Below are 12,493 nucleotides of genomic sequence, written 5' to 3'. Positions count from 1 at the left end.
TTAAAATTGTGGTGTAGGTTAGGACTTAAAATTCTTAAGCCTTGTAACGTCTTGTAAGGGATTATGAAACAAGTCCCGAACAACAAAACCTCTTTTTTTAATGCCAACGCAATACTTGACCTAGCTTTTAAATAGTAACGGTTAGTGGTGGGGATAGTGTGTGTGTCCCACTTAAAACCAAAATAACCCTAATTCAAAGGCATAAATGGGTTGAGTTTGAAATCCTTGTCATGAATTGGTGTCAATGGCCAGGTCGAGACCAGGATTTGTACAGATTTGTACGGTATTTCCCCCCAAAAGTGGACTTCATGGGATTTGGATGATAAGGGAGCGGAGACCGTGTTTGAGTTTGAGTTTGTTAGGATCCACAATTAGCTTAACAGCTACTCTTCCTAGATCCTGTGGTCCATTAAACGTCAAAAGATTAGCGCTTGTGTGTGTTTGTTGCTTCATGTTAGGATTAGGATTAGGATTGGGCAGACATATAGTTTGGTTATATAAGCAAACCAGCGAAATCTTGTGACATTTTGGTACGTGTATTTTGCATACATGGCTTAGTGACTATATATGAATAATCATGTTTTTCCCAGCTGCTGCTGTAAAGTTTTCTGGGGCGTTGCTTGATTTGAATTTTGAAGAAAAAAAAAGAATGTACAATGAGTTTGCTATTTGTGTTTGTGTTTAATATTATTCTTTGATTTATTTAGCAGCTTCAAGAGAATATGGCGAGAGATCTTTGCTTCTTGCTGTTCCTTTTGGCATGTGTAGTAGCGGGTGTACATTGTAAGTACAGGTACTAGGTCTACATTTTTCCCTCCTGTATATAAATTACGATAATTGCCTGAACATAGATTTACGATAATTGCTTGACGAAGATATGTAAGGAAATGACAGATCTAGATTCATGATAATAACATTTATTAATGCGAGGCCAGTTCTAAATATCATATAGATCTTTCTGAATTTCGCAACAAAAAGCACTTGTTTAGTCATAGGTGAATGTAAAACTTTAAAACTATAAACTTGATCGCCATGTTAACGTTATATGTATGTAGTTAATTTCGAGTCATAATGACAGCCAGGTGGTTATGGTAAAAGTTCAACGCCGTTTGGCTACATCATGATGATTATTTGATGCAATATTTATTTGAATGTTTACCTCCCCCACTCCAGGTTTGAGTTGTAACCAGTGCGTGGCGCCGATCCCTGACAACCTATCAGAGTGCCAGGCGATGAATACGTCATCAACCGCCACGAACTGCTCGGCCAATCTAAACAACTTCTGCTTCACCGCTCGGGTGGAAACTGGTAATGGGGTCAACTTGTTGACTTTTTTTTTTTTTGCTTCCCTTTTGGACATACGAGGGCGAACTTATTTTGACAGTGCCACGTACGGAGAACAATATATCCCATGTTACACCTGGGTGGAGTGGGGAAAGTCGTGTTAAGTGCATTTCCCAAGGGCACAACATCGGTGGAGTCAGGGGATTCGAACACCCTGCCATTACGCCACACGGCCTTTGATTTAATGTTATCAATGATGTTATATCAAATAAAATGATAACTTAACGTTATTTGATATCTGTTGGATAGTTTTATGTCTTTGTTTTGTTGGTTGCATAAGAAAATAAGTTAAGACAATAATGATGTAATCAAAGGTTTGGCAATAGATACAGGTTTGCGATAGCAAAATATACATTGTTTTCGTCGGAGACCATGGGCGCCGCCATGTTAGATTTGACGTCATGCAGGCGTCATCTTTTTTCCGGCTGCATCTTTATTAGCAGAACTTAAACATTGGATTCTTAAACTACTCGAATACATAGGAACATTTTCTTCCGTCTATTGAATGCAATTTTATTGCCTTGAATAAAATGGATTGGTCTAAACGCATAAAAAATGAATGTTTTCATTACTAAAGGTTTTAAGTGATTGAAAATAATAATTTCAACACTGCTGTATAGATAACAATCTACAGTTACATCCATCCTTTTCTTGTCCAATCATATCTTAGATACTAAAATGGTTTTCTTGTCCAATCAGAATAATGACCGGGTTCTCTCCTGTCCAATCACAGCGGGGGTACTAACCGGGTTCTCCCGGGGGTGCATGGCGGTCAGCGCGGGAAACGGTTGCGTCAGCGTTGCCGTGGTAACGACCTGCCGGACGTTCTGCACCACGGACGGCTGCAACACCGACAACGCAGCCCACACCATCCGCGCATGCGCCACACTTCTGCTTGTGTCTGCAACGGTGGCGGCGTTAGCTGCAGTTTATTCCTAAATCGCTAGATGACACTACATTAACGTTGCTTGATATAACGCTAAGTAGTAGCATAGAGCGTCACCAACTAACGCCGCATACTCCTTGCAAAATCCAAGCAAACGCTACACTTCTGCTTGTGACTGCAAGTAGTGGCGTTAGCTGCAGTTCGTCCCTGAATCGCCAGATGACGCTACTATGACGTTGTTCATTAATAGCGCCGAATAGAAGAGCGTCACCAACTAATTAATAGCTTAATTCAACAGTTGATAACGTATAACTCTCTTACATGTACAATTATCTAAAAGTGTGCATTTCTAATGAGGTAAGTGTCTTTCTAACAGTACCACGACGTAAATGGCCTTGTCACCTGACCAGGCACAATCTTTAGCTTGTACGGGGCAAACTAACTTCAACCAGAAAACGGTAATATGTATTATAAGTTTGTGTTTTTATTGGCGATCTCAAAATGGTGTGCTGAATACCTATTGCCCTGTCCTACATACACTTAACACCGCTAACTCTCTCGCATGATTGCTGGGATTGATTAAGTAAAGTTGAGGTACATTTGGCTTTTCTTAGTTGAGAATAAAACGGTTCATTTTATTTCATATTACTCGACAATCGTACATGGTAAAATGTATGGCAGTAAATCAACAATATTTCCAGTTAAGGCTAATCTATTCTACAACTAAAAAACGTTATCAATAACAGTATATGAGTTACAATATAGTCAGATATGAATCATATTTCTCGTTTTTGGAATGAATTATAATGACATTGACTTATGTAGGCGGATATAGGAGTTAAAAATGACAACAATGCATGGAAAATGTCGTTCTCAATACTAGATAGGATGAAGTTTGTCTTAGTGGTGATAGTCTGTAACAGCCAGCGCATATCTCTTTTTACTATAAGTATCTAGGACATGTCATTACAAAATGAAATTCATCTTTGATATTTTCATTACATGTGAGTGGCTGATGTGTTGTGGCGTCAACCCTTTTCAACTTCTAGACGACGTGCGCTGATTCTCGGTTTTGTTATGCTATCTATAATAATAAACGGTTGATCATGAATTGATGTGAGATATTTTATATGTCCAAGAATGCAACTGGAATGATAGTCAAAATAAACTTCATATGTGATTTCTTGAGCAATAAGCTACGTTTACCGTATGTGTTAGATAAAAAGAGTACTACTTGAAGATACTAGCGGGCACGTCTAAACACTTGTTGATATGCAATACAAAAGGCTTATTTATAGAGAATGAAAACGTATAATAACTAAACTTCCCTGAACGCTATCTATCAGTAGTTCAAGTGAACACACACTAAAAGAAAGACACAACGTCGAAGCCATGATTTTATTCACGATTCTCCATTTTTGGATTACAATATCATTCACAGCAAGGATCAATGACCAAAAGTTTTTTATTCAAATTGCAAATACCAAATTTCAAATACATCTAATAATAGTCTCAAAATCGCTTCGTTCTGATTTTGTTTGAAAGTTTGAAACTTTCATTCATTTGAATGCAGCAAACGTAAGCAGCAAAAGAGGCTGTTATTGTATCTGAATTACAGTCAGTAGGTACCAGTCTGAGTAATGAGGCTGTTGCAGTGTCTTTTTGACGTGCACCTCCTCGATCGTGGGACCCCCAGTTTACGCCCCTTCAAGAAGACGAATGCAGCCAACCATGGATGCCCCTCCCGGATCCCAAAAGATTATCTAAAATTTTAAACAATTACACTTTAAAAAGTCGTCTGGAAACTAGCCCTTTGTCAAAGTGCTGCTTTCCATGCAAACTATAAGGTATTGGTGACATACTAGTACGCGTAGACTTTTATCAAACACATTTCCGTCACCTCTTCACTTATAGCAGCCACAGTGGGGCCGCCATATTCCAATCGGGATACATGTTGGATAGTGGCTTAATGGTCGAATATACCGAATGTCTCATGAGCTCAGTGGTGTTAAACATTGTCTAGCCCTACGTGTATGGTTATATCACCCTCCCTTTAAAATTTACATCGAGAAGACTTGACTTGACTTAACGGTAGTTTCCGTAGCCCGAATGTCATCGTGTTTCAGTTCCAGGCTCTACATACCTTCAACAAACATCATTGATTGGTGAAGGTAGAGCCTGGAACTGAAAAAAGACATTGTCTAGCCCTACGTGTATGATCATATGACCCTCCCTTTAAGATTTACATCGTCTATATTTGACTTGACTTCATGGTAGTTTCCGATGCAGTCTCTCTAATGTAGGACTGCAGCCAAGATGGCGGACACCACCAGGAACAGTGCGCTTGCGCGGACCATCCCAGCGCCTCCACCGCCGCTGCTGCCGCCGTCGCCAGTGTTGCAGCCGTCGGTTTGGCAGAAAGAAGAGCAGGTTCGAATGGTGAGCGCATTGATACAACCTGCCGTGACGTCCGTCGCTAAGCAACTGCGGGTGAAGGACGTAAAAGAACCACCTGTTGGGCAAAACATAGCCTGTGTTAAAGAATCTCTCAGTCCGGTCCTATAGCCTTTATGCTAGGGTCACATTTCCAAACCGGGGCTCGGCCGGGCTGTTTGCGGAAACGAAAAATCAAAGTGTATGTCCATCAATTTGCACAAGCTATGCTCTTAAATCATTTTAGGTACGTTTTGTGTTTTTGTTGTCTTTTATATCATACTTTTCGTTCCCAAAGACTGCCCGGCCGGGCCCCGGATAAGAAATGTGACCCTAGCATTGCCAGGCCCCGCGGATGGCTGGGAAAATAGCAGACATTGGCCAACTAGAGTGAATAATATGCTAAGGGAGTCGGCTACGCAGAGAGGGTCCAATCTGCAATCCTAACGGAGCCTGCAAGTGAAACCTTGGCAAATATTTTCTCTGTAGCCGGCGTAGTTAGTCTGGTAGAGACTACCGGTCTTATGCTACGGTCCCATTTCCAATCCGGGCCCCGGCCGGGCTGTTTGCGAAAACGAAAAAAGGCATATCAAGAAAATGAACTATATGTGGTTGCGAGTAATTTTTTTATGCATTATGTCTTTTGCTGTCTTTTATATCATATTTGTCGTTCCCACAAGTAACATAAACGTTAGGAAGAAAACGTACCGTTTGTTATGCTGATCACACTACAAAAGGTGCCGACCGCGCAGGTTGTGGCGTTAATGGTGGTGCCGAGGGACTGACAGTTGTCGTTGGCAGAGGTGGAGATGCACTGGATACAGTCCAAACCTGCATTCATAGGAAAGGTTATTTATTCTAAGTTTTCTCTATCTTGTTCGTGTGTGTATGTATGTGTGTGTGTATGTGCGTGTGCTTTTATGTAGGTGTGCGCGTGCGCGCGCGCGCGTGTGTGTGTACATGTACATGTGTGTGTTGTGTATGTGTCACTGCGTGTGTGTGGATGTATTGATGGATGTGTGCTTGTTGTGCGCGTGTGTGTGGATTTGTCTGTGTGTGTTTGTTGTACGTGTATGTGTCTGTGTTTTGTGTGTGTGTGTGGATGTTCGTGCGTGTGTGTGTGTGTGTGTGTGTGTGTTTGTGTTTGCGTTTATGTGTGTGTCTGTCTCTGCCTGTGTTCGTTGTGCGTGTGTGTTTGTGTGTGTCTCTTGTCTTTTGCTTTGGTAGAAATGTGCAGAATGGACAAGCATGACATTTTTTAGAATACCTTACCGTAGGAGACGGTGACCAGACTGGCCAGGGCGACCAGCCCAAACAAATGGGCCGACATGTTCTCACGTTTCAGGTCACGCCTGGATTGAACAGAGGGCGAGAATTCGTTGCTGTATTTATTAAGAAATTAACGCAAAATCTCCCCATCGTTAATATAATGAACAAGAACAACAAAACGGAAGCGCCGCTTACTAGTGAGCATTATTCGTCAGTTGTAGGGAGTACAGTGTTTAGTTTGTGTAGATTTTCAGGGAAAAAGATTCCCGTGTCATCGCAGAGTATTTCCTCCTAGCATAGTTACCCGCGAGAATTGTTGTTATTAAGAAATAAACACAAAATCATTCCAAATTTACCACAAAACTTTCTATGCACTGTCACATGATACTAAGATGCTGTTTACTTTTATTTTTAGTTATTTGACAGGAGGTTATCGCTAAGAAATAAGACAGATAGGGAGAAAACAAGGAGTTCGGAGATGACCTAGATTACGTTGGGAGTCAAGCGCACAAGTGTAACGGCGATCCTTAACAGCGATGAAGCGAGATGCCCTGCGTTAGCATGCTTGGTGCGTCTGTGGCAGGAGTCGTCGTCAAGCGAGTGGAATTTGGTTAGGAGGAATTTGTCAGTATTCAGGGCGTGGTTGGGACTCAAACTTTTTTCAAAGCTGTTTAGGGATCTAGATAAACTCAAACCCCCAACGTATGTAGACATGATTTTCTCGAGGCCCTTAGACGAATCCCACCTTACCCCCTTTTAACCGAGGCGACTACTTTCAGGGCTTGTTCGGTCGTCGCGGAAAACAGTTGCGGCCCTTAACTGGGCCGACTACTCCCATCTCATCGCCAACCTTACAAGTTGGGGGAAGGCAGTGGGAAAGTTCTGATCGAGTAACAGGGGCTTTATGTCAACTCAGGACAAGTCAAGTTTATTGCACAACAATTGCATCAGGTACAATGTATGGTAAATAACATGGAAAATTAACAACTACGGACTATTTATACTAGTGTACTAATCTAACATCATTACTCGATACATTAGATAATGGAATGAGATGTTTATATTTAGATCTTTAGGTGGTTTACGAACGGAATACCAAAAAAAAGGCAACGGCCAAACGTCTGAGGACAGCTGAACCATCTCAGTAAGTTTCCTCAGTAGTTACAAAACAGAGATCCATGTCAATGAAATTATTTTCACAGTATCATGCATTAACCTTAACAATCTCATAAAGAATCACAAATACCAGTAGCTAAAGCATAAGAGCCATACTGTATTGGCGATTTGTTTGGGCGCCAAATCGTTAATGTATTACCCAGTACCCTTATCGCAACGACGAGACAAAAAAGAGATATGTTGAAAAATCCGTAAAGACACCTTTGCAAACTTTAAGATTGACCTACAATAAGATGCATTAAAATTAAAAAGAATATCCGTGGGTGAAGAAAGAATTACCTTTTCTATACTCCAAGATGACTGTAAAAGTCGTCCGAAAATCGCTGTAGCGTCCGGCCGAGAAGAGTCCTTGGCTGTGATGTGAAGAAACCGCACACTGTCACACCTTATAACCGTCTTCTTTCTGGGCCATCCTTTTGTCTAAGCAATGGACATCGGGTACGTTGATTGATTGACATATGGAAGAATAGAGATGAACCAATACCAGGGGGCGTGGTGCGAAATCCATATTGCAGTGTGTACCAGGAGTCTCAGAATACTGTAAATGCAGAAATGTTCGCGGTGGTTTTATGTTCGCGGTTTTCGCGGTGAAATCTTCCGCTGGAACTTATATAACCACCGTGAAACTTTTTGCCCAATTATGACTGTAGCGCTACTATTGTTTCAAACGCGAACTTAAAACCACCAAGAACACTGCATTTACAATACCGGGCTGTCGTCTTGCAAAACGGGGACCTTATATTGGTAGCGTCGGCGTGGTGTAATGGTAGGGTGTTAGATCCAGAACCCAGAGGTCCCGGGCTCGAATCCCCTGACATGCCCCGTTGACATTGTGCCCTTGTGAAATCCACTTTACACGAATTTCTCATTCCAGTCAGGTGTAAATGAGTATCTAGCTTCGGCTAGATCCACACATAGATCACATTAAAGAACCCGGGCCATCACACTTATCGAAAAAAAGTTGCGATCCTTCCGGTGTGAGTGACCAACCAAGGTTTTAGGTGCATCAAAAACACCTGTATCAGCTTATTGTCGCGATACATAGCAATACTGTCCAAATCTATCATTACTTAAATCATTGTCTTGGTTAAAACTTAGTACATGCAAAGCGGTGTCTACATATCAATACTGAAAAAGAATATTGCATTGAACAGCTAGACTTCCTACTTCGACGTGCCTCAGTTGAGTACCACTCAAGTCAGGTCGTCTCAGGTTCTGCAGCAAAGAATAGGAGTCTGTTATGTAGATGTCAGGTCAGACGGCAAGGCGTGTCACAGCTTTGTTTACAACAAAGAATCGGCTTACTGATTGATTGTTGTAAACAACACTAGCCGCTTACGTCTCGAAGCATTCAATCACTAAAAGACTTGTTTGGAACGTTATGTAGACCGTCATCTTTGAAACAAAAGACAAAGATGTAGTTCTAATCGCGTTAACAACACTTTCAATCCGATTGCATCTTATTTTGAGTCCTTCATATCAAAGCATTCATTCTTTTAAGACTTGTTTAATGTGTTTTGGTAAGTAATGAAGAATGTTGGCTTCGAAACAAATTACAAAGAAGTCTACCGTGAACGTGTAAGGTGGAAAAAATGATATGTGTAGATTGGACATAAAAAGAAAAGAAAACTGTTTTCTTTGTTTGTATTTGTTTGTGTTTCTATCCATTTATCTATTTATTGCATACCCTTGACACTTGACACCATACAGCTCTGGGCCAGGGCAGTCACATTTCTGCATTTACAGTATTTTACCGCTAAATACCTTAATGCTAGATCGTCTATGGTATGATACGGTACGTCCGTAAATATAAAAACACGGGCAGCTTTGACTGTACCGTGTCGAGAACTTTGACCCTTAATGCCGATATAAAGACTTCAAACAATCTTATAACACAACATAAGTACAGCGACAAATGACATCAGAAATACCATTTTTATTCAATGCACTAAATCCGGATTAGGAACGTCTCGTATTAGATTAAGGGGTAACAGCTGATATACATACGTCATCCAAGCTCTCGCCTAGTGCAGCTAACAGTCAAAAATGTAAAAAACAGGTATCCTCAGCCATATTGTATAGACAGAAAAGATAAATAAAATGTACAAGTTTGAAAAGTCGGTCATGGTTTGAAGTCTTTTGTAAGAGCCCTGTCATAGCCGAATAAATAAAGAACAAAATCCGGCATCTCGGGGGCAAGATTTGAAAAAAATAGAACGTAATGGTTTTACATAACGGTCGTGAAAAGCGCGGGAAATACACTAAAGCATTCTCGTTCCCAGTACATTTTGCTAAAACTTGGAGTCATTGGTATATTGTATACTCAGAACATTCCTAAAATGGGAACACTCTGTACTGTACCCACACTTAAATCATTCCGAAACGTTTAACAAACATTGCAATCACTCTGCACATCTCATATGCAAAATAGAAAACAAATCACGCCATCCGTTTGAAGCGGGTAGCCTCCAGCGCTTGCAGCCGGTAGCCGTTACCACGCCATCTAGCGGAAGAACACCAGTACTGCCATCAGGAGGGGCATGAGCAGCATCTCGACGGCGAGGGAGACGATGTTGGCCCCGGAGCCGGCTGTGGTTGCCGCTGCGGTGGTCGCTGCTGCCGTGGTTGCGCCAGTTCCAGCGGGGGCGGCGGTTGTAGCCGCTGCTGTTGTCTGGGCAGCGGTTTCTGTATACATACATTAAAAAAAAGGTAAAGCAGGCATCCTCAATTGAGGTGAAGCATGATGCTTTTCCAAGTGGCTCGTGTTTTTGGCCAAGCACACCGGGTCGACCCTACTCTTCTCGAAAGTGTGTTGGGTTCTTTTACGTGCAGAGGTTTGACGCTTGAGGCTTACGCCCGAAGCTCCCTCATACATGGGGCCGCCGGCTTTACGTCACCATCCGAAATGACGAATGCAATCCCTTACAACATGTCCGAGCTCGAGTCGACCACTGAGGATCGAACGTATGCGCAGGAATTTAGAGCGTATGAACCCAGTTCGCAAAGTTAGAAAAATACTTAATGTATGTCGCAAGATTAACCGGCGTCAAAAATCAGAAAAAATAGAAGAAGTATGAAAGAAGAAATAATTAAATTGGGAAAGAAAAAAAAGGAAAAGAAAGCAAAGAAAAAGGAAAGGAAAGGAGAGAAAAAGGGAGAGAAAGAAAGAAAAAGGAAAAGAAAGAAAAAGAAGGAAGGAAAGAAAGAAAAGAAAAAAGGAAAAAAAGAAAGAAAGAGAATTCATAATTTTGCCATTTACAATTACAAGGAGAAAACACAATCTGTTAACTATCTCTATATTTTTCACTTATAACTTGCTAGACAAAAGGTTTAAAGGTGCCCTAAGCGATTTCAGGGGGTAAAACGTGAAATATTCTAGGGAAAGCAATTCTGTTTGGTGAGGTTGAAATTTACATTTACTTCCCTATATTAGCACATCTGCATCGTTATTTCATACTTTGGTCATTTAAAAATAGTACAGAAGCAAGCCACAAAAGGAGTATTTTATTTATTGGGTCCCCCCAAAAATCAGCCCAGAATCCAGCCGTAACCGTTTTCTGTCGACAATCTTCAGTAACTTCCGGCCGTGTGACGTCACAATGCCCAAGCACATTGAGCCATGACCACGTGATTAATTCTTCGGAAGCGTTCGGGACTTATCGGTCAGAATCGTGCATGTTCGGAAGATTTGAAATGATGGCTGGCCTCCAAGTGCTCAGATTTTCAATGAGTTCCCACCGCACAACGACATCACATTTTTGCTCCATGATGGTCGATATGCGATGGGATAGTGTTATCTAAACTTACTATGGATAGAAATCAGAAAAAAAATGATTTTGAATATATGACTTTCAGCGCCCTAATATTGCTTAGGTTGCCTTTAAAATCTTTGTTATAAGCGCATCTTAAAGATTATCGTCACTTCAGCACAAAGAAGAAAAAAAATTAAAATGACTTACGGTATGCCAGTGCAAGCAGAAGAATGGCTACCAGGAAGGTCCTCATGTTTCTCGATATAGTTGTTCTGTAAAAAACAGGTGCAAATGATGCTTATAAATTTCATGTTCCATACTCTATGATAATAGTATACATCATGATAAGACTTGCACTAAAGTGAAGACTTCCCAAGCTATCACTGGCATGGATCTTTCACGTGCAGGAGTTTGATGCCCTTAAGCTTCCTCATATGCTTCGGTCCCATTGCCAATCCGGGGCCCGGCCGGGCAGCTAGCGCTTGTGTGAACGAAAACTATGATATAAAAGAGAAAAAAAAAAAAAAAACTTTTAAAACATTACTCCATACCATACGTTATGTATATTCTTGATATGCATTTTTCATTCTTTGTTTTCTCAAACAGCCCGGTCGGGCCCCGGCTTGCAAATGTGACCCTAGCAATACACGGGGCCGCCGGCCTTACGTCCCCCGACGATAGAACAATGTCCTGGTCGTGAAATGGTCGTGCCGTAGTCGCCGAGAAAGACAAGTGCAACTGGGCCGACTACTCGCAACACATTGCTGACCTTATTAGCTCGAGACAAGGTCGTGTGAATGTCCTGCATTAGATCCGTCTAGATCTTAAGTGGTGTACGATGGAAAGACAACCGTCAATTGCAAACTATTCGCTCCTTAAGAATAACCCGAGTAAGGTCCCTCAGTAGACAAACATTTATGCACTTAAGGTACAGGTTAAAGTAGAAATTAGTAGTTTACAAATCATGCAGAAATGTAAGTCAATAACAGTACTTTCAGAGTATCATGTCTTTTCCGTTAGAATGTGAAAAAGAAGAACAAAAATCAGTGTCAAAAAAGAGAAGTCGCGCCGTTCTTTTCCTAATATGGCGGTTGTTTGGGCGCCAAACCGTTGCCGCTATTATCCAATAGCACCATAGCAACAACACAACAAAAAGACCATATGTTTCAAATTTGATAAAGATTACTTTACAAACGTCCCTGGAAATATCATCTGTACCATAAGACGCATTACGCCAAGAGAATGCACCGTTTAAACAAACGATTTACCTTTTTTATCTCCCAAAAAAATGCAAAAGTCCTCCGCGACGATTTCTGCCGTCCGACTAATATGAGCCCCGTGTGGTAGTGTAAAGGAACCGTACACTGTGGCCGTGACACCCAACCGTCGTCTATTCTGGGCCTTTTTGTCTGACCAATGGCCGTGGGGTATGCCGCATAATGAGTGGCACTTTGAACAATAGAAGGGACCAAAGACCATGGGGTGTGGTGCGAAGGCCATCCTTCAAGGTGGCTATCAGGTGTCGTCGGACAATGGGAACGAGAGTCTAACATTTCTAACGTGCGTCGGTAATACTCGGGTTTTCTCGGGTACGGACGTCTTATGTACTCTCTAAAAGTCGGCATGCAAGTTA

General features: G+C 41.5%; 1 protein-coding gene and 1 long non-coding RNA gene across 2 annotated transcripts; one reads left to right on the top strand and one right to left on the bottom strand.

Annotated features, from left to right (window-relative positions):
* Window positions 1-713: 713 nt before the first annotated feature.
* Window positions 714-3,341, top strand: LOC136421302 (prostate stem cell antigen-like). Its single transcript, XM_066408515.1, has 3 exons — window positions 714-783; window positions 1,174-1,308; window positions 2,078-3,341. The coding sequence occupies exons 1-3, from the start codon at window positions 723-725 to the stop codon at window positions 2,281-2,283; spliced, it is 402 nt and encodes a 133-aa protein (XP_066264612.1). The 5' UTR covers window positions 714-722; the 3' UTR covers window positions 2,284-3,341.
* A 5,688-nt stretch (window positions 3,342-9,029) lies between these two features.
* LOC136422034 (uncharacterized) lies at window positions 9,030-12,223 on the bottom strand. The gene is made up of 3 exons (XR_010753565.1): window positions 12,129-12,223; window positions 11,068-11,132; window positions 9,030-9,793 (listed from the first exon to the last, which is right to left on the bottom strand). It is a non-coding gene; the product is annotated as an uncharacterized lncRNA (long non-coding RNA).
* Between the last annotated feature and the right edge of the window lie 270 nt (window positions 12,224-12,493).

Source organism: Branchiostoma lanceolatum, chromosome 16 (genome assembly GCF_035083965.1).
Source record: "Branchiostoma lanceolatum isolate klBraLanc5 chromosome 16, klBraLanc5.hap2, whole genome shotgun sequence".
NCBI lineage: Eukaryota > Metazoa > Chordata > Leptocardii > Amphioxiformes > Branchiostomatidae > Branchiostoma > Branchiostoma lanceolatum.
The sequence above is the reverse complement of the archived record's forward strand: the minus strand, read 5'-3'. Positions and strand labels throughout refer to the sequence as shown.

Coding starts and splice junctions, on each gene's coding strand:
- LOC136421302 (XM_066408515.1), top strand. CDS start 723: ATGGCGAGAGATCTTTGCTTCTTGCTGTTCCTTTTGGCATGTGTAGTA. Junction 784..1,173: donor TGTAGTAGCGGGTGTACATT/GTAAGTACAGGT, acceptor CCCCCACTCCAG/GTTTGAGTTGTAACCAGTGC. Junction 1,309..2,077: donor CACCGCTCGGGTGGAAACTG/GTAATGGGGTCA, acceptor GTCCAATCACAG/CGGGGGTACTAACCGGGTTC.